Source organism: Oryzias melastigma, linkage group LG11, assembly GCF_002922805.2.
Source record: "Oryzias melastigma strain HK-1 linkage group LG11, ASM292280v2, whole genome shotgun sequence".
NCBI classification, from domain to species: Eukaryota; Metazoa; Chordata; class Actinopteri; order Beloniformes; family Adrianichthyidae; genus Oryzias; species Oryzias melastigma.
In genome coordinates, this window is record NC_050522.1 from 14,869,153 (window position 1) to 14,894,640 (window position 25,488).

General features: G+C 36.2%; 3 protein-coding genes across 5 annotated transcripts in view; all 3 read right to left on the bottom strand.

Moving 5' to 3' along the window:
* Window positions 1-3,784, bottom strand: part of pabpc1b (poly A binding protein, cytoplasmic 1 b) — a 10,085-nt gene extending 6,301 nt beyond the window's left edge. Inside the window, exons 1-2 of the mRNA XM_024299820.2 lie at window positions 3,119-3,784; window positions 495-688 (exon numbers count right to left, since the gene is read on the bottom strand). Of these exons, the coding sequence (XP_024155588.1) occupies window positions 495-688; window positions 3,119-3,311 (387 nt within the window). The 5' untranslated portion in view covers window positions 3,312-3,784. The remainder of the gene's footprint in view (window positions 1-494; window positions 689-3,118) is intronic.
* Window positions 3,785-6,248: 2,464 nt separating this feature from the next.
* ywhaz (tyrosine 3-monooxygenase/tryptophan 5-monooxygenase activation protein, zeta polypeptide) lies at window positions 6,249-15,963 on the bottom strand. 2 transcript variants are annotated; one of them, XM_024298029.2, is made up of 6 exons: window positions 15,829-15,963; window positions 13,265-13,560; window positions 11,093-11,216; window positions 9,998-10,161; window positions 7,877-7,972; window positions 6,249-7,797 (listed from the first exon to the last, which is right to left on the bottom strand). In XM_024298029.2, exons 2-6 carry the CDS (start codon window positions 13,556-13,558, stop codon window positions 7,729-7,731), a joined length of 747 nt encoding a protein of 248 aa, XP_024153797.1. In that variant the 5' UTR covers window positions 13,559-13,560; window positions 15,829-15,963; the 3' UTR covers window positions 6,249-7,728. The 2 variants fall into 2 exon arrangements, with proteins under 2 accessions (XP_024153797.1, XP_024153787.1); XM_024298019.2 differs by having other exon boundaries at window positions 13,265-13,563.
* A 2,271-nt stretch (window positions 15,964-18,234) lies between these two features.
* Window positions 18,235-24,228, bottom strand: znf706 (zinc finger protein 706). 2 transcript variants are annotated; one of them, XM_024298057.2, is made up of 3 exons: window positions 24,076-24,228; window positions 20,757-20,933; window positions 18,235-19,263 (listed from the first exon to the last, which is right to left on the bottom strand). In XM_024298057.2, the coding sequence occupies exons 2-3, from the start codon at window positions 20,889-20,891 to the stop codon at window positions 19,168-19,170; spliced, it is 231 nt and encodes a 76-aa protein (XP_024153825.1). In that variant the 5' UTR covers window positions 20,892-20,933; window positions 24,076-24,228; the 3' UTR covers window positions 18,235-19,167. The 2 variants fall into 2 exon arrangements, with proteins under 2 accessions (XP_024153825.1, XP_024153816.1); XM_024298048.2 differs by having other exon boundaries at window positions 20,757-20,892; window positions 24,076-24,223.
* Between the last annotated feature and the right edge of the window lie 1,260 nt (window positions 24,229-25,488).

Genomic DNA, 25,488 nt, shown 5'->3' on the forward strand with positions numbered 1-25,488 from the left:
ACTCGGACTTGCAAAACAATGACTTGGTCCCACCTCTGATAATTAGCATTAAAAGGTTTTAAATTAATTGATTTAGTTAATTAAGTTGTGTAATTCATGTATAGAATTTCAACAAGTCAGATAGATGAGCATAATGATGGTAAAGAGTCATATTTGACTCGACTTTTTTGTACTTTTATTTCAAAGTAAATCTGCTGCAGCAGGAGGATCAAATTTGATACAGGATTCATTTTATTTTGAAAGGGTTGTGCTGCTGTCAAAATTAAAATAAGTTATAATTGTTATTTATAGAAAAATAAAACACTGTTATAACTCAACTCTTAAATATTTTATATATTAATGGCCACAAAAACATAAATAAAGTGTATTTTTCTAAAACTGAAGTGGGATTTTGTAGCTCTAGTTGGGTTTTGGTCAAATAGCAAACTGGCTCAAATGGCTCTGTTGGAGTTAAAGGTTACAGACCCTCAAGGGATGGAATAACAAATATTTACCTTGCAGGAAAGAATGTTGCCGAAAGCAGAGAAGGTGTCATAAAGAGCCTTGTTGTCGATGGACTTGTCAAGATTCTTGATGAAGATGTTCCCCACCCCGCTCTTTCTCAGGGACGGGTCCCGCTGAGACCACATGATGCGCACCGGCTGGCCCTTGATCACATCAAAGTTCATGGTGTCCAGAGCACGCTCAGCTGAAAAGAACAGGTTACTAAAATTAGGAAAAATAATTTGCTAAAAAACTACAAATTTAAATACAAAAATATTGGCAAGAAAATATGAACCCTCAGTGGCATCTGATCTCACCAGTGAGTTTACCAGTCACATCAGTTGTTTACAATGACACCCACCCCCTATTAAAATTGCTTACATTCAAAATTTAGGTTTAAAAAAGTTATGAGATTTGAAATTTTCTGGATTAAAAGACAAGAATTGTGAAACATAATTCCGATGCTTGGAATAAATTCTTAGTATTTCTAAAAAATGTTCTCATTGTTTTGGTCTTGTTTTTGTATTTTCACATTTTTAATTAGCCTCTACATGTATATGTTTGATCATTTGCTTTAAACATAAAAAGTCTTAGATCTTTATTTTTTTAAGATTCTGCAATGAAAAAATGACTACATTTACTACTCTAAATTGACTCGTGCAGTTTAAGGCTCATTGAGTAATATAATGAAAAACGTGTGTTTAAAAAAAGTGGGGATGTACTAAAAAGATGGATATAAAACATTGCAACAAATAACTGTTTTAAAGAAAGATTATTCAAGCAAATGGTAAAGTAGTAAAAAAAAAACACAGTCCTGGACTACTAAGGGTTAAAGGTGATGGTAAAATTACAACAAGAAATACCATGATCATATGTTTACCAATACACAATGTTATTTAAATGAAAGCATTTAAGTAAGCAAACTTAAAAAAGCTACATCAGCATTCAAGAGAAGAGCAGAGCAAGGGTGGACCTTGTCCTTATCAATGACATGCAGACAAGGTTTCATGAAGGAAACGTGACCGGTCTGGATAAAACAAACTGATCAAGGTTCAAGCCAAGTTTCAGGCAAAAACTCATATGAAATATAACAGTTGGGTGGTTTTCATATACATCATAGATGAATACAACTGTGATTCGTTAAAGTCCCACTCCGATCATATTTTGATCTATAGCAAAACTGTTCCCTATGGTCTTTCAATTAAGGTTTTGCAGTTTTTAGCCAAAAAAAAAACTGTCATAAGCCAGGATATAAGCTTTGTACAACTCCCTAACTGCCAAATAAAACATATTACAGGACTATAGTGCGCTGGATTTTAAAAGCAATTTGGACACTATGCTCTACACTTAAACAAAAAAACAAAAAAAAAAAAACAGAAGAGAATGTGATGTTATCCTAATAAATGTAAACATTTTACAAAGACTTTATGAACCCAAAGTGTTCTGAATTTGAAAACTAGGATGTATTATAAAGATAAATCCAAACTGTTTCATTCACATAAAAAAAAAAAAAAAATCATACAAACCCATTGCAATATGGTCTATATTTCCAAATCTAGAGAGCATAAATTGATACTAGTTTTCCGTAGAGACTTCTGGGAAATTTGTAGGGCATTGATTTCTGGAATTGCATTACTACCAAGTCCACTTATAGTGTGTGAATCTACAACTCCTAAATTTCCCAGAAGTCTCTGTGAAAAACTAGCATCAATGCTCACTGGACTAGGGGATGTAGACCACAATGCATTGCGTTTTAAAGATTTTTCATGTGAAAAGGTGTATTTTAATTTTAAAATACATAATTAATTTTAATTAAGTAATATCTCATCCAAGTTATCATCAGAACACAGTAGATTCATACAGATAAATACTCTTTTCTTTGAGAAATCTGTACTTAATTTTCAAAATATGTCCTGCCAGTGCTGAACTTTTTTCTTGGCCGCACGGACCAGAGAAGGGTTAGGTTTAGGTTAATACGCAGAACCAACAACATTTGGCTTTGGATACGAGTGAGCATTGCAGCAACTTTGCCACCTGTATAAGGCGTGGTCAAACTCAATTTCCATCTGTCTTTTTTTTTTTTCTTTTTTGCTGGTTGCACAGAAATACATGCGACTAACATCAGTCCAAATGTAATCATCAAACAGGGAAGCACAAAGGTCACTTTGAGAGTAGAAATATTTTCAACAAAATAGATTAAATTCAGTAATAAATTCTTACTTTGCATCTATGTAAGTAAAACTGACAAGAAAATGTAATAAATTAACTGTATTTATGTTTTTAATATCACAACTAAAGGGAGACCTCGTGGCCCCGCCCAGCGTATTTGCTATGTCACATATGAGTTATTTGTAGACATTTTTTTCGTTTGTTCCTGATCTACCAAAATCTGAATAAAAAAAACATACTCCACCTTGATAAAAATTTTGAAGAACATGCTAAAAACACAAGGAAATACTTTTTTAAAAAAAATCGGAGTGAGTCGTTAAAAACGTTTTTAAGCTAACACTTTTACTGCTCCTGGGTTGGGGGTTGTCGGTTAGGCCACCGAGGACTCCCCAGCGACATGCTAGCACTTAACTGGGATTATTTACGCAGTTTTATCTCAAGTAATCGTGTATTTAGTCCGACTCACCGTCCGCTGGCTGTTGGAAGTTGACATAGCCATATCCCAGGGACCTCCGGGTGATCATGTCCCTACAGACCCGGATGGAGAGGATGGCTCCGGCCGGGCTGAATTTCTCATACAGCATGGCCTCGGTCACATCCTGGTGTAGATCCCCGACGTACAGGGAGGCCATGGGGTAACTGGGAGCGCTCGGGTTCATCTCTGCTGGAAGTGGAGAGTCGAAGACGAACGAAGCTGGGTGCGGCGGATTCTCCCCCTTTTTTTTAATTATGTTTTTAAGTCAACGGAAAAGTTGAGGTTGTTTGGTCCCCAACAGTCAGCGGCGTCACGTTCGAGGCTGGCTGGTAGTGTCAGTTAAACTATTCAAATACAACTTTATGGATAATTGTTTTTAATGACACACTCAACCGCCTATCCGGTGTTAGCTCGACTTTGCTTCGTAACTGATAACTCGTCGTTCGGTTATTTAGCTCTTCTTATACGTTACCGTCCACTCCGTGAATGTCTTACTCCAGTTAAAAAAATAGCTGGGAAAAAAAAAGATTTTTTGGTTTTTCATGTATTTTAAATTTTTTTTGTATTTTTATTATTTTTTAGTACGTGTGCTGAGCAAGCTCAGGAGCACACACGCACTCACACAGCATTGACAGCCGGGGTGTAGGGGAAGGACTTTGTCCGGAAGTGGCTTATATATACTTTCATGACGTCACCATAATCCTCCAATCAAATTTAAGAGTGAAAGAAAAAGTTTAAAAGGAGGGTGTTGACCAAAACTTTATGATGAAATAATTTAAACTTACAGTGCAGTTAAAGAAATCTCATAAAAGTATCAACTAAAAAGCAATTATTTTATATACTGTTTTATTTTTTTTAATCTTATTTTAGCAATATTATATTTACAAAACGGTCGTTAAAATTCGCCAAAAATTGTTTTGTCCAACTTTAACCATTAACCTTTATAGATCAGGAGTTTTTAGTCAACCTTTAACACTAAAAGAGGTATCAGGATCTGTTTCTTACTTATCAAAACCTAGTCGGAGCCGCAAAGAAATATTAAGAAAAACTAGGATTTTCTGAAAATGTGAAATAGTTTTTTACTTTTGACAGTAGCTTAAATGACTTCCTTTGAAAATAAAATACACTACGTGCCAAACAGGATCATCCAAGTGGAAATATGACTTATTTGGCTCAAGAAGAAAAAGTATTACAAGAATAAACAACGATATACACTAAATTATCAATTTCCACCAATAAAATGAGAAATTAGAAGAAAGAAAATCAAATTTCAGTTTTTCTTAGTATTTAAAATCTGTGCATTCTGGAGAAAGCGTAGAGCAAGCAAGGCCTCTTTATGTGCACAGAGATGCAAAAACCTACATAGTTTATCATACTTTTAGGTCCACCTCCTCAGCCACAAATGTATAAACTTAACTAATCTAAATTAAACACATACTCCAAGTCGCAGCCCTGATCTAGTCTGCAACTTTCAACACTTGCAGAGCCATTCATTAAGATCAATTCCTCACCAACAGTAACCCAGTAGGAGCCACAAAGTTGTACATCATTCTTTAGAAAAATAAGACACTGATTTGTTATTATTAGTGTTACTATTATTATAATTATAAATAGACATTTTACATAAAGCATTAAGAGAAATGTCCATCAAAATGTGAATAGCTTTTAACTTTTTAGATATTCGGATGACTTCCTTTCAAAATAAAACTCCCGGTACCATATATGATGGTCTCACTGCAGCAAATACATTTTATATCAAATATATATTATATCAAATATGCATAACATGAGAATCAAAGAAAAAGGTTTTACAGTTTCTTGTACATTTTAGCCAGAAATTAGTAAATCTAACTAATAAAAATTAAATCAGAGCTTATTAAGCGACCCTTACTGTAATTTTCAAACCACTAGGGACACTTAAAAAACAAAAAAAAACAGCCTTTTAATCTTGTGCGCCAGAATTCTGGTTGTTTACCGACCTCCAATTGATTCTCTGTGGTGCAAACTGCACAAAAAAAGTCAAAAGGTTTTAGTCTGACTTGTGATATGTACTTTCCTTCAGTTGTTTATGAATGAGTTCAATCAAGTTTGAATTACTTTACTTTTTTTTGTTACATAAAAAAAGTTGAATTTGTATTCTTTAACCAGAAAGCCACAATGGAAGGGTAGAAGAGACACATGAGGCCAGAGACAAAGTGGGGTAAAAAAGTATGTAGTCAGCCACCAGTTGTGCAACTTCTCCTACTTAAAAAGGTGAGAGAGGTCTGTAGTTTTCATACACCTCAATTATGAGAGACAAAATGAAAGAAAGTAAAAAACAGAAAAACATTATCTGATTTTTAAAGAATTTATTAGTAAATTGTGGTGGACAATAATACTTTGTTAAAGTGGGACACATCTGGCTGTGCAGGATTTGAGTCCCAGATTGAGTTATTGATGGAAGCCTTTGATCCTTTGGTCCCAGCTCTCTGCAGGTCATTCACTAGGTCCCTCCGTGTGGTTCTGGGATTGTTGCTCACCGTTCTTGTGATCATTTTGACCCCAAGGGGTGAGATCTTGCGGGGAGCCCCAGATGGAGGGAGATTCTCAGTGGTCTTGTTTGTTTTCCATTTCCTAATAATTGCTCCTACAGTTGATTTCTTTACACCAAGATGCTCACCTATTGCAGATTCAATCTTCCCAGTCTGGTGCAGGTCAACAAGTTTATTTCTGGTGCCCTTAGACAGCTCTTTGGTCTTGTCCATAGTGGAGTTATGAGTGTGACTGTTTGAGGTGTTGAACAGGTGACTTTTAAATAGATAACGAGTTCAAACAGGTGCCATTAATACAGGTAACAAGTGGAGGACAGAGGATCCTCTGACAGAAGTTACAGGTCTGTGAGAGACAAATCTCGCTCATTTATAGATGACCAAATATTTATTTTCCACCATACTTTACAAATTCTCATTTTTTGTCTCATATTCGAGGTATACATATGATGAAAATTACCGGCCTTTCATCTTTTTAAGTGCGATAACTTGCACAATTGGTGGCTGACTAAATACCATTTACTTTTACAAAATAAAAATGTTATTAAAAGCAATCAACTTTAAATCCGCTGCAAAGAAAGTCATACCAGGAGTAAAGATGAAGATGACTTTTATTATTCAGACCACACTGAAAGCTCATGGTACACATTTATATAGAGGGCTTACTTTTTATTCAGTATCAGGAGGTTGATCTTCACTGTAAATGCTTTGATTGGAAAGCACGAGGCTGAGCCAAAGCTACCAGAAAACAAAAGGAAAAAAAAAAAAAGTCTCTTGTGATTCCCTGCAAAACACCCATCATCAGTAGAGGGCAGCATTTTTAATGAAAACTTAAAAAAGAGAGGAGTTTTTCACACTGGTATCAAATTTTCACAATGGCTTCTTAAATATTTTAATTCAGTAGACATTTTAACCACATTGTCCACAAATAGGATGCGTTAAATGTAGACAGTTAAAGAAAGAGTACAACACACTCAATTTTTATAATTTAATTCCACTTAGATGCAACCACATGGTAAAATTATCAATCCTGAATATTTAAAAAGAAAGAAAACAGTATTTAAGAAGAACTGGCACAAAGTTGTGACTACTAAATGGCTTTTGTGTAGCTTTCTATGATACTTTGACAATCAATGTATACTTAGCACTGTATTACACCATCTTTTCTCAAAAGGTTATTGTAAACAAGCTGGGTAAAGTTAAATCCTACCGCAGAACGCCTACCCTCACACCAGACGACTGAGAATCTATTCTGAGGAGTCGAACAGGGGCACAAAAAAAGATTACAAAAAACATTGGAAATAGAAAAAGAGTAGAAAGCCACAAAAGCACATGGTGAAAAGTATCCTCTGCACTGCTGAAAGAGAAAATATCAAAAAAGTTACAGTATCGAGCCATTCGTCAAGTTGTTCGCATCGTCTCCGGCTGTTACGCAAAACTGCAAAAAGGTTCTCGTTTCACGGCGGAATAATAATCCTCTCAACACATCAACCAAAGTAGCCTTTCACACAGAAAACTAGCCTGAACGCACTTACAAATCAGGTGTACCGTCCACAAAACCTGCTACACTGGACACCAAAGGGGTAGGATGGCTTCAAATGCTAAAATATACCAGAATAGATCAAGCCAGTAACAGACTATTGCTTTTATCGCAGCTTAAATTGAGTCAAAAAGCCATTTTTTTATTTTTAAGGGATTCCAAAAATTCAATTTTCACTAAATATCGCATTTGGATTCGAAGCAGCTTTCTGTACTGATGCTAAAGAGCACAGAGCAGGTTCGGATCTAAGAAGTAGATCCTAACATGAGCTGGTCCATACGATGAGTCATGGTAAACAGAAAACGTCGCACTTTTTCTCCGTGTAAGTGGTCATACAACTACCAAACACGCACTAATGTTTCTGCACATACACACTGTACTTTACACATTGTGAGTAAACATACATGTCTCTGAATGTATGTGCACACGCAACCACGCACACAACTTAGGCTGGTGAGAGGTTTAAAAAAAAAAAAAAAAAAAAAGAAAGAAAAAAAATTGTTTTGTTTGTTTTTTTTTTCTTCCATTTGAGTTCAATTCTTCTCAGCTGCGACTTCGGTGTCATCTGCCTCGCCCTCTCCCTGGGTGTCCGACATCCATAGCTGCAACCAAGCACAACACGCCACGCGTTCAGAGGGTGAATCTTTGCAAAAAAGGTGTGTGATCACTTAAGACACTCACTGTCAGGTTGTCACGAAGCAGCTGCATGATCAAGGTGCTGTCTTTGTAGGAGTCGTTGTTAAGGGAGTCCAGCTTGGAGATGGCCTCGTCGAAAGCCTGGCGAATATAAGCAGTAAAAGCTCCGTTAAGCAGTCATCTGATGTTCTAAGGGAATTTAGCAACCAACTTGAGATAAAAAAAAAAATACAACAGAAAAACTGAAATGTTCCACTTATTCGCAGCAGAAAATCTTGGTGTCATTTTTTTTAAAACTCTAAAATGACTAAACAAAAAAAAATAGAAGGCTGCAGATATTTTTACTGCAGAACTCTTTTCCTCTGTGCAACAAAACAGCAGATTTCAAAGCTAAATGTTGGTTGGACCACAAGACAGCAGGAAGTATGTGCAAAGCAACATGCACACTGCAGAAATAGCTTAATGTTCTGATGAAAATGCCATTTGGAACACTTTTTTTAGAAGGACATATATGAAGAAAATTAAAATATATTTCTGAGCATCTCTTTATTCAAATTGTTGTGAATCAGAAGCAGATGTAGAAATGCAGTTTGAAAAAGTATTTGTGATCCAGAAAATACAGAGCCTCTAGCTCCCTGCTCCGCTCCATTCCGAAGCATCCACATGTAGAAAAATAGATCCATGAACGTCTTTGTTTTTTCTCGTCTGAGCTGGAATCTGACTCTGAACTGTTCGACTGGGTAGCTGCAATACTAGTAATGCTACATTAGCATGCATATGTGACACATTCAATAACGCACTAAAAGCAAGTTCTTGAACACATTTTGCCTCCAGTGTTCACACTGGACAAGTGAGGAGTTTCTCCTTCTTTTTCTCTTTCTACTATTTACTAGCGCACATCCCCCACCTACAGTTGAACGAGGTTTGGTGCAGATCTCTGGATCTGCGGCTGTAGTTGCTCTAAAAATGTGACTCACACCAATCACTCCTCTGGGTTGCAAAATGGCGGCAGATGGACAGAATACCATAGGGTCGGCTCTGGCGTGATTTCGCAAGGGCAGGAGTTAAGGCATTTTCTATGGGTGACATCAACACCTTCAGTAACATAATACATGTCAATGTTTAAGGCTTTTTTTTCATGGCTCTATTCTAATATATGAAAGACTTGGTGTCATGATTTTGGCAAAAGGGACACCATTCATCCATCTTCTTTCCCTCATCCGGGACCGGGCCAGTCTGAGCAAAGTTACTCAGACTTCCCTCTCCCCGGCCACTTCCTCCAGCTCCTCTGGGGGGACCCCGAGATGTTCTCAGGCCAGCTGAGAGACATAGTCTCTCCAGGGTGTCCTGGGTCTTCCCCGGGGCCTCTGCCCAGTAGGACATGCCCGGAACGCCTCTCCAGGGAGGCTCCTCTCAATGTGTAGAGAGAAGCGGCTCTACTCCGGGTGACCAAGCTTCTCACCCCATCTCTAAGGGAGCGTCCAGCCACCCTCCAGAAAAAAATCCTTTCCACTGTTTCTATTTGGACCTCATGACCATAAGGGAGTACTAGGACCAAAATCGAGCAGTAAATTGAGATTTTTGCTTTCTGGCTCAGCTCTCTCTTCATCACAATGGACTGGTACAGCAACCACAAAACAGACCAATCCAGCTGTCAATCTCACACTCCAATCTTCCCTCACCTGTGAACAAAATACTTAAGTTGTACTCCAAAATACTTAAACTCCTCCACCTGAGGCAGGACGACTTCACCCACCCAGACGGGACAAACTACCTTTCTTCTGTCAAGAACCACGGGGTCAGCCTTAGCGGTGCTGATGCAATCCATACATCACAATGAAATCTGAGCCCCTGATTGGTCAAAGTTCAACCTAGTTTAAGGTCCAGCGCGCATCCAATGGTCAACCATTTTGTACGCAGAAACAGTTGTAAAAATGTGGGTAGCTTTTCTCCTGCTAGCGCTCACATGGGCCTATTTTGAATTTAATCTAAGATTAGCACCGAAATCTCACATCTGATTGTGAAGCTTCACTAAAACACAAGACCCCCCACACACCCTCCCTAACATTACATTCAACATCAACACCAGGATGCTTAATTTAGAAAACTAAAAATACAAAATAAAACAACATGAGTGAAAATTACAGAGCAGGAAAAGATTCTTACCGATTTGGCCAGCTGACAGGCCTTTTCTGGTGAGTTGACAATCTCATAGTAAAAGACGGAGAAGTTCAGAGCGAGACCTAGGCGGATGGGATGTGTGGGCTCCATTTCCGCGGTGCTTATATCCAACGCCTTCTGGTAGGCTTCTTCAGAGTTCCCAATAATAGCTTCACAAAAGAGAACAGACAGGTGAGAATAACAAACTCAAACAAAAAAGGATTTATAAAAAAATAGTTGAGCAGGCAGAATTATTTCTATGGAATATTAGTAGATTTTCATTTGCTTGTATATTATCAAAGGGAAAACATAACTGTGGGATTTAAAGATTTAAAGAGAATGACAAGAATGGCTCCAAGTGTTTTCATCTCAAATATTCCACTGATGTACAAGATACATATAAAAACATTAAGAAAATTAATCATGTTCCTTACGGAGACATTTCTCCAAAAAAATGACACAAATGTTTGTCGTATCTTGAAATAATCAGTATTTTAATTAAAACATCAAACTAATTAAATAATTTACACCGCTTATTTTGAAAGGGTTTGACTTTAATCATCTTTAAACCTGGTAACTCATAAACAATTATGAGAAAATGGTACGACAGCAAAAATTGATCAGGAATGCTTACAGAAAACAAAAAAAATTAAAAAGTTTAAATTAAGAATTAAGTCAACAAAAATAACTACACAGTAAAATAAGATATATATATATAAAATCAGAGTTTCACAGAATTATGCTGCTACAGAAAACCATAAATCTGCCACTGGAAATCAGTCAGCCAACCAAGAACAGTCAGAAATGTCTCCAGGCAACAAACTGCAGCTCACACCCTGCTGCTGCTTCTGTTACCATGACAACTTAGCAGCAGCTCCTGCTTGCTTTAACAGCTGACTGATGTAGGTCAAGGATGAAGCAGATGTCAGAGCTTTGGCCACAAACACCTATGAGAAGTTAGGAGTCTTTCTATCGCATAGGAATTTTTAAAATCCGAAGTATTCATTAAAAGGAGCAAACAGGCCTGACCTGTCAAAAATAACCCATTTCAGAATAAAAACGTTAGAGATCTAAAAGGTGGAGAAGATCTGCTGCACTTACAGCCCTTGTTATCTCCAGTGGCCACCTCAGCAAGGTAACGGTAGTAATCCCCCTTCATCTTCAGGTAGAAGACTTTGCTGTCAGGAGATGTGGTGTTGGGGATCAGATACTTGTCAAGAAGATCCTGCAAGTCAAAGAGGAAAACTATGCAGAGGGCATTGGTGGTGATGATGCAGAAATGACTGAAACCAAATTCTAGGAGGAAGGAACTTTAGATGCAGATGAACAATGGCTCAAATGACCACATACTGATTTTAGATGTGATTTTTTTTTTACTAGGATGTACTTACTAAGAATTACCTTTTTTTTAACAGAAGTCTATGTAGGTTCACCCTGAAAGTGTGTATGTATACACGTATTCTGTATCTCAGATTAAAGGAAAAAATCTTTGATTATCTCTAACCTTCATAAAGCTAAAGTATAATTACTAAAGTAGATTCACTCTTGAATATTTAAATAGTATTTGATTACAAATAAAAATTATATTCAGAGAAAAAGTTAAAAAAAAAGAGACTGTTATACAGTGATGGGCAATTTGATACAATTACTTTTGCAGAAAATATTCAATGCCAATTACTAGTAATTTCTCAATGGTTCATTTTTTTCTCAAGCATTTTATGTCATCCTAAAAACAAATACCATAGAAAAGTGGCAAGGCGAAAACTTTGATGTGCAAAAAACATCTTTTTGAAATCACCAACCATGCTTTATTTTTGCAAAGAGTAACTTATATCCACAACTTGCATCTCCTCTGAAGGAGCAGTTCAATATCCTGTGGTTGTTTAAGCAAAAAACAGGGCTGAGTTGATAAAATCGATTATTCAATCTCAATCAATCTAAGCTTAATAGATCGATAATCAATCCATTAAAGTAGAGATCTATCTAACGCATAATGCCTAAAGTCCACTAGCTTGATGCTAACGTTTAATAGGATTTCCCATAGGACAGCTAACGCTCGGTCGACCTAAACATATATTGCTGACTAAACTAACATCTTTATATTCTCAGGCATGAATTTTCCAAACTGTTAAGGAAATATATTTTTTAAAGTAACCATTTGTGGTATAAAACAGTTTTATGCTCATGCTTTCTTCTTCTGGAATGAGGTGTGATGCTACAGCGTGATTGCCACCTAGTGGCCGAAACCCCTCCATGACAGGCAGAGCATTTGTTTTAGCTTCTCCGGTTGAGAATACATGTAACACTGTATGATATTAATCTCATTATATTTTTCACTAATACATTTTACACTATGTGAACTGTATCAAATTAAATTGAATATCTTCAAAACACACACACACACACACACACGCACACACACACACACACACACACACACATATATATATATATATATATATGTATAGATTATTAATATGTTTCTAAACAAATGTGTATAAATGCGTAAACTCAAAATTTTATTGAACCTAATTGAAAGTATCAAAAAATATATATTTTTTTAATGGAATTGAATTGATCCAGGCTCTGGTTAATCGTAAAAATGACTTAGTTTCTCATTTATTAATTAGCAATCAATATTTAAATAGAGTATTCAATACCAAAATTTGTAGTATAGAGGTATCTACCAATATTCCCATCATTCTGTGTACTACTGTTGAATTTCTGCTGGTACTTGTCTGAGAAAGTACCACCAGTAGGAGTCACTGTCAGCCGTTCACCCAAAAGGGGTTTGGTGTGATGTTTTTGGAGATGACAATTTTCATTTTTAAAACTTTAAAAATCTGTTTAAATATAACTTTATTAACGCTGAACACATCAAAAAAAATCTCCTCCCAAATCTGTGGCTCATACTGCAAAAAGTAGTAGAAACGATTAGTAAATATTTCCTGCCTTGATAATAGCGTATTTTCTGCAGCATGGATGCAGATCAGCTCCTCAGACTTCGGCTCAATTGGAAGTTTTTGGGATCTTGCTCGGGAGTTGACCACAGGAAATTGTACCAAATATTTTGCTGCATCCTTTTTTCTTTTTAGTAAAAATACAGTCATTTTTTAAATTAATTTTGGGCTTTGCGTTACTTTAGATGACTGTGTTTGAGAACTGATGATACACAAACTTTTTTTTTAACGTTATGTCAAATGTTTATCTCGTAAAAGCTGAATTTTCACACGTCACCCCCACTGTCTGTCACGTTTCACTCCCATAACTCACCAGAACGTCCTTGCAGATCTCATTCAGCTCCGCCTCAATTTTCTCCCTGTAATCCTTGGCCAGCGCTGCCTTTGAGGTGTCGTCGCATTTCTGCTCCATGCTGGACACCACCCTCCACGAGGACCTCCGAGCCCCCACCACGTTCTTGTAGGCGACCGAGAGGAGGTTGCGCTCCTCGTTATTGAGCTCCGAGCTCTTCTCGGTGACGGCCTTCATGGCGGCGGCCATGTCGTCGTAACGCTCAGCTTGCTCGGCCAGTTTGGCCTTCTGTACGAGTTCTTCCTTGTCTGCCATGGCTTCTTTGTGGACAGAGGATGGAGGGAGACCGAATAGGAAGTTTGGAACAAACAGGAAGAAGACACATTTTTAAAATAATTTTCCAAACAACTGCTCAAACAAAGAAATAAAGACACATTTTACAGGGTGGAGCATTAAATAGAATAAGACTAAAGCTGCAAGCAGCGTTACATGGCTCATTCATCATTAGCTGCCCCACCCTGGAACACCTACTCGTTTTGCAGCAGGACTGAGCAAAATCATACAAGGAAATCAAAAATAACTTTTAAGCAAGGTGGAGAATTGCCTTGTGACACAAACTACACCATAAAAGAAAAAAAAAAAAAACAGAAAATTCTTGTGATGCTTATAATTCTTTTGAGCCAATCAGATCTAAAGCCATCATCCCGACAAAAAGCTTGTATGCAGGACAGCAAACTTTTTAGCAGATAAAAACAAAAGCAACCACCCTAAAAATTCTAACCCTACTCATCAGTCTGTTTTCATTGCTGCGTGTAGTGGATAAAGGTGATCAAATTTAGGTAATGTGGAACCGTCAAATTCAGTTCTGCAACAGCACTTCTGATTTAAAACAGTTAAGCTACAATAATTATCCGTATTCCACAAGGGAAAATAATCCCAATTCTACATTTATTTTAAGCCACAAACCAAACGGCCCCAGCTCTAATTGTGTCAGTTCATGTACTATACTTGGAATGTACATTATAACTACTGTATATCACACTGTCAAATAACATTCATACTTAAAGCTCCATTTTGATATTTTTTAATCTTTTGTACAAGTGTTTCTAGTTGTATTGATAATAATAATTATGTCGTTTTTAGCCTAAAAAAATGTTTTCTATGACATAGTTCTGCAGAGCAGCAGGAGTTCATTAAAAATACGACTCTGGATTGTGAGCGGGACTGTTAGAGACACATCCCCTTCCCATAATCTATCTGTTAATGTGCCTCTCTGCAAACTTACAGCCCCCTCACACCCCCAACCTCACATCACCAGTACAAAAAATTTGGCGAGCAATATTAGAGCTATCCAGCCGTACAGTTTGAGCTAGATACCAATTCAGACGAGGAAAACAAAGACGTACATGGATCTATTCGTCTGCGAGTGGATGCATCAGAAATGGAGTGGAGCAAAGAGCTTCTGGCTTGCCGTAGTAACTTTAAGGTTTTTTCAACTACATTTTTGCATCTGCTCCTTATTCACAACAATTTGAATAAATAAATACTAAATTTTTTGCTTAATTTTCTTTATACGTGTCCATCATGAGAAAAAATGACACAAAAACTTGCTAAAAACAATATTTTCATTGAGGTGGGTCCTAAAAAAATGTTTAAAGAGAATAAAATAATAATAATTTTGCTATATAAGAGAAAATCTTAACTATTTTAGTTGTCAGAACTCAAAAAAGGGAGCACGGGTACAGATTTATTCATAACACTTATATATTTTGAACGCGTTATGCTAGCAATTTATGCCACAAAAAACCTGGAAAAAAAAACAAAAGTTTTGCCATACCATAATACTTAAATAAAGTTTACTTGAATATTTTAGGACAAATTGTACACTTCTAATTTCTGATGGTTTCTTACCGATGTTTCCAGTCGGAATGGTAAAACCAGCAGCACATTTATTTACGCGTCGGTCAGATTTCCCAGCAGGCACCTGCGCCCTTCTGAGGAATGTCGGCCACCCAGTTTCGTGTCACATACACACCTGCCCCTTCAGCTAGTATAATATCCGGCGATATTATAAACCGCTTAAACGGCTTATCTCGACGGATAAGACGTATTATCATAGCGGGTTTTATTAGAATGAACTCAACAATATAGAGAGGCGGGAAAATTCGCGTTTCGCATCAGAAATCCGCCGCACGAGGATGGAATGGTTCCGTCCGTCTTGGGTTTACAGTGAACGCCCTTTTTTTCGTTTTCCGGAAGATTAGCCGGAGCTGCTGGCTGTACAGACACAATCATTCATTTAAGGGAACTCTGTTGACAAAAACACTAAAACAACTCTAGTAGCGGGTTCTTAAACACGCCCAATCCATGATTAGATGAGGTTTAAACGGGCTGTAAGTTCCACTTCCCATTCAGCAAGCGCAGAACAATGACTGAGCGGCGGAGCATCAATGATTTCCACCTACACTCTGACAAAGCAGCCATTCCTGCGCCACTGAGGGCATTCGAAAGGGACGCCGAGCATTTCGACAACCAGCTTGTTCAATGTATTAGCTTCACGAAAGCGTAATTAAAAGCGGACGAACCTGAGAGATGTTGGACGATGTCGCTCCTGATTCCCGGCTGCACAGCTGATGATCTCTCCCGCTCTTCCACGGGGTTTCCCTCCAATCAAAGACATAGCAGCAGGGTCGCGCCAGGACGGATGACGTCAGGACAAAGTTGCTATGGCAACCATTTTTAAGGAAGAAAAGAAGAAAAAAACACGTTTTTTGTAGGCGTTTATGAATATATATATACATATATATATATATATATATATATATATATATATATATATATATATATATATATATATATATAGATTACATTTCAAGGTTTTAGAGTATTCTTATTTAATTTCTTTCTTTATTTATTTATTTATTCTAATTTTCTGTATTCCAAAAGAAAGTTACTTTATACTGTATTATTACTATTATTACTACTACCGGTACTTATTATTAACTGTATTGTTACTGCATTCCTTAGCAAAACAATTACATTTTCATCAACTAAAAAATGCATTTAAGTTCTTAAAAATACATTTATGAATACTTTAAAAAATATTTTTCTAGACAATCTCTAAAAATATTGTATGTTACATTTGCAAAGGCTTGTGGGAAATCAACTTTATAGATTGACAAAAAAAACGTAACACTTTTAGAATTTGCTTCTTCTTTAAGAATTTACTTCTCTAAGTTTAAACGTTATTAAATCAATTTTTATTTAAAGGCAAACAATTGACAACTAAGAATGTTTTTAAACTTGTATTTTTTTATTTATGCCTCATTTTGTGGTCCTGTTGATGTACCCTAAATGAGCACGAACATGAAAAACATCTTTATTAAGACTCAAAAGTATTTTTTATGTATCATATCCCTAAATAAAATTATAAATATGTGCATTTTCGAACAATAATCTACTTGAGATAGTTTTATACTATAAATACACTATAAATAGCACTGACCCAGAAACAAACCTTTGCACCTTAAATCTAATATTAGATCTTACCTGCAGCAAAAATTATTTAATGTTAATATACAAATACTTTTTTTTTTATCTATTTAACATGAAAAATGATACAAAATCATTACACGGTAATTTGTTTCTTTAGTAATATATTAAATTAGTCCTTAATGATGCCAATATAAGGTTGGGTAACTGGTTTTCCAAAAAAACATTGGTGCTTTTTCCTTTCTATGGTAATGACACAATACTAATTGTTTAAACAGATTTAATAATAAATCCACATTGAATAATTTGATTTAGCTGTGCACTTTAGTCTTAATGCAACGCAAGGCTAACTGTGTAAAAAAAAGGTACAGTTGAGCATGGAAAAGTGACTTTTCTACCAAATATTGGAATTCAATGCTGGGAAAACTTTAATATTCTTTCCATAACTGTAAAATTTAAGTAAGTCAAATAAATTCTAAATTATAATGAAGTTGTACCTAAGAGTACAATAGTGTTGCTATGGTGGCCATACCATGTGATTCAAAATATAAGAATAATAAAATATTGTTAATTAGTGAAGAGAATCTCAACATTCCATAATTTCTCTTCTTAATTTCCTTTGCATGTCAAATTAGGTGATCTATAGCTGCAGAGAAAATTCCTCGCCCTGGATTTAGACACTTCATTGTATTCTTGCTGTTTCTTGACCACGTAGAGCAGTGGTTAAATTGAAACAAATCCCATCATCCTCGTGCTTACGCGAATGGCCATGGTTTACATGTGTGAAGGTTTTTCATTCACAAATGTACAGATGGGAAGGAAGGATATGGAATGTGTGAGGGTAGGTGGAACAATGCCTGCTATGACTCACTGAGCGGCTTCAGACAAACTTAAAGCAACATACAGGATGCAGCGCACTTTTTCATAAGAAGACAATGTGAGAAAACAGGTTAACTGTGGAAGATATGTTCTTAGATTTATATTTTCATGCATTTTTCCTTGTTGATTTATAGAACAGTTACATTTGACTATTTTTTGTTGAAAAATGCAGAAGTTTAAAAACCCAATCACATGAAAATTGTGTTTTAAACATGTTCTTGTGGCATTTTTACATTATAATTTATAATGTATAATCATATCAATTCCAAATTAAGCTTAAAATCGCATTTCTGAGTATGTGTTTATTTAAATCACAGATGAAAAAATTCAGTTGGAAAAGGAGATTATTTTTTATGTAGAAAACATGCTGAGTGATTCTCAGCTATGGAGAAGGGATGAGGGGCGGGGTTGCTTCCATAACTCACAGGCAAATTTCTAATAAACTTATGCCGCTCTGCAGAAAATATAACCTAGAAAATTATTATTTTGGCTAAGTATGGCCTAATCATAACTTTTCCAATAGAGCAAAAGATGATTGGTGATAAAATACAAATAAACATCCTTATTTTAACATGTATTTTTGCATTTCGGTTCATAGTGAGTGCAAAACAGCAACAAACTTTTCAGTGATTGTTTTTTATTAACTACTTTCCAAAGATAAAAAGCAGCAGTCCGAGTGGAAAGCATGTGCTGGAATGTCAACCGGTATGCTTCAGCTAACGGTACGTTTCATTCCATGAAGCCTGAAAAACGAGACCGAGTACACAGGAAGTATCAGTGAAACTGACCGTCTGAAAGGGCGTTTCTGACGACAGATTAACCAGAGCCGTATTATACTGAAAACTGTAGTTACGGTGGTTTACATTTCCCCCTCATGAACCTCTGAGTGACAATTTACAAATACATTAAAGATTCCAAAAAGGAGATATATATATTTATATAACAATTCAAAATTAAGATACAATTTATTTTACATCTGAGCATACATTCGATTTCACAAGCACATGACTGCTGCTGGCATGATCACATTTCTTTTGTAAACTATCAATTGTGCAGCAGCCTCGAAACAGCTGGAAAAGTTTCACATTATCATGAGCCAATACGGATGGAGGGATTAGCTAGCTAAAGTATTGCAGTTGAACTAGACAGAGGATCTACAGTGTGCACAGGTTTCACCGCCTCCTTTAGACTAAACAGTTAAAGCACTTTTAGAAGAAATGAGGTCACGTTTGTCTCTACTCCAAAAGCTGCATAGGTTAAAAATCTCCTACTTACAACAGGTCAAAGTGATTTCTTAAACCTCATTTTGGCATGTGAAATCTTAGCTCAACATGCACGAGTGGGTAAGAGATGCATGACCTAGCAGCGGTACAAGTTGCAAAAGTGAGCAACTCTGCTGTGGCCTCAAGTCAGAGTTTGCATGGATTCAAACATCAGAACATACAGGTAGGACTTGACGGGCAGGAGAAACCGCGCATGTATGAATAGAGGCAACTGGCTCAGGCTGGTTACGTGAAATCTTCCATGGTTTGGGGCGTCTGAGGGACGGTCATTTACGCCTCCACTCCCTCCAACTCAGGGGGCAGCGGGGCTTTGGGGTGCTTGCTCTCGAAGTGCTGCTTGAAGGTTTTTGGGTCAGGCATCTGAGACTGAAGAGAGAAGTTTCAGAATTACACACAAAAGTAAAGGAAGCTTGTAAAAAAAAAGTTATAAATTAAATAAATAAAACATGCAACAGCTTCTTAAAGACCCTTTTTATTCTATTGTAAAAATCGTTTCCAGGGATTTTTTTTTTAAATTATGATCGTATGGAACTATATTGCATTAAATTTAAAAAAATGGGTGATCTACGCTCTAATTTTTTCTACATTAAAAAAACGTTCACATTTTAATTGCAGGTTATCTTGTAATTTTCATGAGCAGATGAATTAAATTAACAAAAACCAAAAAATAGAGCAAAGATAACCCTTTTTATTAATTGAATACAATACAATTCCATATGATTATACCACTATTACCCAAAATTGAAAAAAATGTTGTTTTCCAGGACAGTTTATAGGCAATGGTCTTTTTTAAACTGCATTTTTTCGTCTACTCCCGATTCTCAACAATTGGAGTAAAAAAAAAAAAATGCAATTTTAAGCTTAATTTTCTTTAAATGAACACCCTGAGATTTAGCAAGGTCTCCATAATGTGGGATCTCCACTGTGAGAGACATAATCCAGAAATGAAATCCAGAATCACATCGCATGATTTAATATATATATTAGTATGCTGCTACTCCAAATAAGTATTTGAACACCTGAGAAAATAAATGTTAATATTTGGTGCAGTTGTCTTTGTTTGTGGTTATTCAGGTCAAACGTTTCCTGTAGTTTATCACTAGATTTGCACACACCACAGGAGGGATTTTGGCCCACTCCTCCACACAGATCTCCTCTAGATCAGCCAGTTTCTGAGCTGTCAATGAGAAACAGAGTTTGAGTTCCCTCCATAGATTTTTCTATTGGGTTGAGGTCTGGAGACTGTAGAGGTCACTCCAGAACCTTGATATGCTTCTTATGGAGCAACTCCTGGTCATCCTAGTTGTGTGCTTTGAGTCATTGTTATGTTGGAAAACACAGTCACGACCCATCTGCGATGTTCTAACAGAGATAATCCAGATGGTCAAACTTGAGATGGGCCAGGACATGTGCTGGTTTGAGCAGGGGAACCTTCATGCATGATTTCAAACCATGATGTCTTAGTGTATTACCAACGGTAACCATGGAAACGGTGGTCCCAGCTCTTTTCAGGTTATTGACCAGCTCCTCCCGTGTAGTTCTGGGCTGAGTCCTGTGACCCCCATAAGGTGAGATCTACAATTTTGTCTCTGGTGTCTTTGGACAGCTCTTTGGTCTTGGCCATGTTAGTTGGAGTCTTACTGATTGTGAAGGGTGGACAGGTGTCTTCATGCAGCTAACCACCTCAAACAGGTGCTTCTACTTTAGGATAATAAGTGGAGTGGAGGTGGACGATTTAAAGGTGGACTAACAGGTCTTTGAGGGTCAGAAGAACACTTTAAAAACACTATTTTCACTGGAGTGGGTCATTAAATAATTGTGCCTTCATCGGTTCATAGACTGTGGTGAATTCTACTTGCCTTGCAGACAGAACAGGTAAACACCAGAGCGGCTTTGGCGGCGGTCTTCTGATCGTGGCCCTTTGCCTTCTTCATTTCTGCCTGCTTTTTGGCGTTCTTCTGCTGCGACTGGATCTTCTGGTGTCCTCGTGCCATGCTGAGAAAGCGCAGAGATAGGCTGTGTGCGCACAGGAGTGACTAGAAATAAACAATCCCAAACATAAGCACAGAACCTTGCAAACATCTGGACAGTGTGACAGTTTGGACGGGAAGTTTCTGCTCGCATTTTTAGACACGAGCCATCCATGAGGCTCAAACTGCTCCTCTTCCAGTTGTGATGGTAAAAATATGTGGAGTACAAACGTCCCTCGGCTACACTCTCCTGTCTCCACAACTTTGCAACATCCGGCTGATGAACCCAAAGACACTTGAAGACCGTCGTCTTCAACCTTTTTAAGGACCAGTTTAATGCCAGACCATTTTTTTCACCTCCAGCTTCTTTTAACTTTTGAGGGTAAAGTGTGTCTTCATCCTTTGTAACATATCTGTAGCTGGTTTAAACTTTATTTGTGCACTAGAATAAACTATACACTAGATTAAAATTTAATTTAGATTGGATGCTAATCCAAATATGTCAAAGTAGAAGCTAAAAAAAAATCCTCACTGACTTTTAAGGTATAACGGATAATAATAATAAAAAAAAATGTAATAACAAACGTTTGAACAACTTTATAAGGAGCTTCTTTTTTTTACATTTTCTTGCTAATTCTATTTTTTTTAAATATATTATTTTTGTAGTGCAAATTTAATCAAGCTGTAAGCTGACGAATCGGAGGGCTCAATAAAAGTATGTGCTCTCACATCGATCATTTGAATTGTTTGACTGATTCTCCCATTTGAGTAACAAGGGTGTGGATGAGAGTTGTTGCCATGGAAACAACAACTCAATCGCGCTCAGACAAATCACTGATTACTCCAACATGGCGACGTTCGTTCTGCAAAAAATGGCAACTGAATTGACTTTATTTAGGTGAAAGTAATCCATTTGGTTTGGGTGATGTCACACTCTCCGAATAGAAGAATCTAGTGGTTTTTCAAAATAAAATGTCCTTTTAGAATTATAAAACGGAAAAAATTTAGGTTGTGTTTTTTTCTCCTCTCTGCGGACCGGTACCAACTGTCCCATGGATCGGCATCAGCCGGATGCCCTGGAGTTAGGAACCACTTTCTTAAGAGATTTTAATTAAGCAAAAATTTACAGCCCGCGTCCGCCAAACATCCCCCAAAAACATAACCTTTTTCTCACACCCAGATTCAGTTGGAATTTTAACAAACGTGTGTTTTGTTATAAAACACGTTCACCACAGAGAGGGTGACATCAGACATGCAGGCTCATTCTTGTGTAAACTTGTACTCTGAGGAAAAAGTTCTGTCTTGTTTCCACGTGTGTGTAAAGTTGAACCGTGGGAGTCTTCACATCCAAGTCATCTTTCCAGAAAGTGATTTCATTATTGCTCTTTTGTAACACAAGCCTTAAACCACAGCTTAGTGATGCCTCTCTATTCTTACAGGACGTCAAAACTCAAAAAATTAACAAAATATACCTCTATTTTTAATATTTATTATTAGTTTTTTTTTCTTTTTGAAGCTAGTTTTTGGAATAAATCCAGGATTTCCATTTAAAAGGTCTAATCACAGGGAAGATCTCAGGTCAAGGAGGTAGTTCGACATGCTTCAGCTGCATGTCACATTTCGGTAGGACAGCGTCACTAATGCGGGCATTTCTGTTCTCACAACAACAGCTGATGGCCCGTCTACAACAACATAAAGCAGACTTAGTGGCAACAGCCGCTCATTTATAGCCTTGACGTAGATTAAAGGTACCAAAGTGACTTTAACCCGGTCCTTGACTCTTGATTTATGAGATGAATGTTTTCCTGAAAGTCTCACGTGACAAACAAGACCATTTTTTAAAGAAAAACCTTCTAAGATTACTAGGAAATGCAATTTTAATCTTAATTTTCCTTATATATTTCCTTCATTGTGCAAAAAATGCTAAAAGATGCTAAAAACATCTTTAAATCACATAATTTAATGCTGTACAACAATGTTTAGATTATGCCCAGAGAGTGCTACATATTTATGTGTGCACATACCTTATATACTTTTATACCTTATATACTTTTTATTGGATCATAAACCAACCAGGTCATATTTATGTTCAGGTAAATAGCAAGGATGATGTCCCGGCACAGTCAACACAAGGTATATATATATTTAAAAAAAATGCTAGTTTTGACTTTAAAATATTTAATTTGCTGCAATGGGATGATGATTCTACAAAAAAAAAACATTATATTTAGATTTTAAGAGTTTTTATTCATGGAAAAAACTGCTTTACATAAATCTTAACAGTATTTTTCTATGTCAGTGCCTACAAATGTTCAAATTCTTCCATTTCTCTCCTTTCAAAACAAAAGACTTGCCTTAAAATGTTCAGTTTTGTCCTTCCTGTGCTTTTATTTTAACAAAAACAAACATTACTCATAATTAGTGCTAAACAATTCCACCTCCTCTAGGTAAATTTGAGTTATTTTTAGCACATTTGTCCCGATATTTAATGCAACATTAATATTATACAGTAAATAACCACTTTTGATGGGAAAAATTACAAATAATCTGCAATAAAAATGATAATAAGAGCAACATTTGAAGCATTTAAAATATTTTACTGACTGTGGTATTATTAATAATGTCCAAATAACTTTCTTACTGATGTATAAATGATTAAAAGTCGAATAATCCATACATTTCATGGTAACTGAAATAAACAAAGGCTGCAGGTGATGAGTTCAGGTACACAAGGCTAAGTTGGTAAACCTGCCTTTTACATGCAGCTTTTATAAATAAATACTCCATAATATATATTTAGACACTGTAAAGTAATTTGTACAAACAATACTATTTATACCGTAACTATAGTTGTTAATAACCTTTTTGAAAAAGTACTTAAATAGGTCATTCTACATCTAAAACGCAGCACGTAATGTAACCGGACTGTAATATTCGGTTGGGTCGTTTTGTTTGACGTCAACTCGTCGAAAAGCAACAGATACGTTTTTGGATAAACTTTATTATAAACAAAAGGTTAGCTTGAATGTATGTAGTGGTGATTTTTAGAGCTATTCCGGTTCGGTTAGTAAGCTGGAAAACGAGCTCGTGCTAGCTAGCGGCTAACCCACATGGAGCTTTACACGGACTCGAAGCTTCCGTTAACCACGAACAAAAACCACCCAAACATTACAATATTACACTTTCTAATGAAAACAACAGCTCTTACCTCCTGAAATTAAGAGTACGCGGCTAAAACGAAGAGGCAAACCAACGCGCAAACGTGACAGCTGCTGCTTTCTCACCGACATGTGAACGTCAGTGATGCGTTTGAGGACTCAATCCAGAAAGTGTAACAAACCCAATCGTTTTAAAGAAAGACACCAAAACCTTGTTGTTTCTTCCTTCATATGGGTTAAAACAGAAAACGTATGTTTGAATTATTCAGTGGAATTATTACATTCACTTAACGAATGTATTGGTTGAGTTAGAACACCAATCTCTCCAATCGCAGCAAATATAAAAAAACTGTTATATTTTGCCACCGATCCATCAATATTAGCAGTAAGGAAGATGGAATTAAAACACGAAACAAATATGTCATGGGTGTTTCATTTTTAAATCATATGTCAGTAGAAAATTTATAAAAGTGCCCGAAATTCCGGAAGAAATAAATAGTCCGAAGGCATCATGCTATGCGTTGACAACATTGTCCCCTAGTGGCAACATTAAAGTAGTGCATGTTTAGCAAAAAAAAAAAAAAAAGGCAAAATTTGAAGAAACTAATGAAGCTGTTTTTGTTTGAGGAAAACATTTGTACAAATTCTTATCTTATGCAGTTCTATGTATATTATACTCGTGTTCAAAATATGTATCATATGTCTCAACATTGAATTATCAATAAACATTTAAGGAACATTTTTGGGGATTATTGCCACCTACTGTAAAAAAAAAACAAAAAAAAAACTCAAATGATAGCACAAATACTTGAAATGTTAAAAATTTATTTTGTGTAGTTTTAGTGTTGTCATATTATAAATAATCATGCTTGAAAAAAGCAAAAGCATCAATTTATGTAGAAAATTTATGTAAAATAAATTTTATGCTTTCCATTTTCAGATTGTCAGACTGCATTTTTAAAACAACCATCCTTCAAACGTGCAGATACCAACTTTATGGAGTTCATTCCCTCAATTAAAGGGAAGAATTCCTACCCCAATCCGATTTCAAAAGGGATAAGATTGGAGCGTAAAAAAAGACCAGCTTTACTATTATTCCCTGAAAATTTTGAATCAGTAAGCATTAAAATCATTGCAAAATCATCTACAGTTGTTGGTATAATTTATATTATGTTGATTATTATATTACTTAATGTCTTTATTCACATTTTTCTCTAGAATAGTTTAAAAAAGCACTTGTATTTGGCATATTTTTGTCTTTCTGCCTAATAAATTTTAATGTTAAGTCAGATTTTCCACATAAACTTTTACATTTTTAAGTATTTGTTATTTGTTTGTATTCACTTATTACTTTTTACTATCATCTGTCATAATCTGGATGACAAATTTAGCTTTTTTTAAAGATCATTTTCAATTATTTTACTCTTATTTGAGAATTTTGTTTTTTCTAAACTACCCATCAC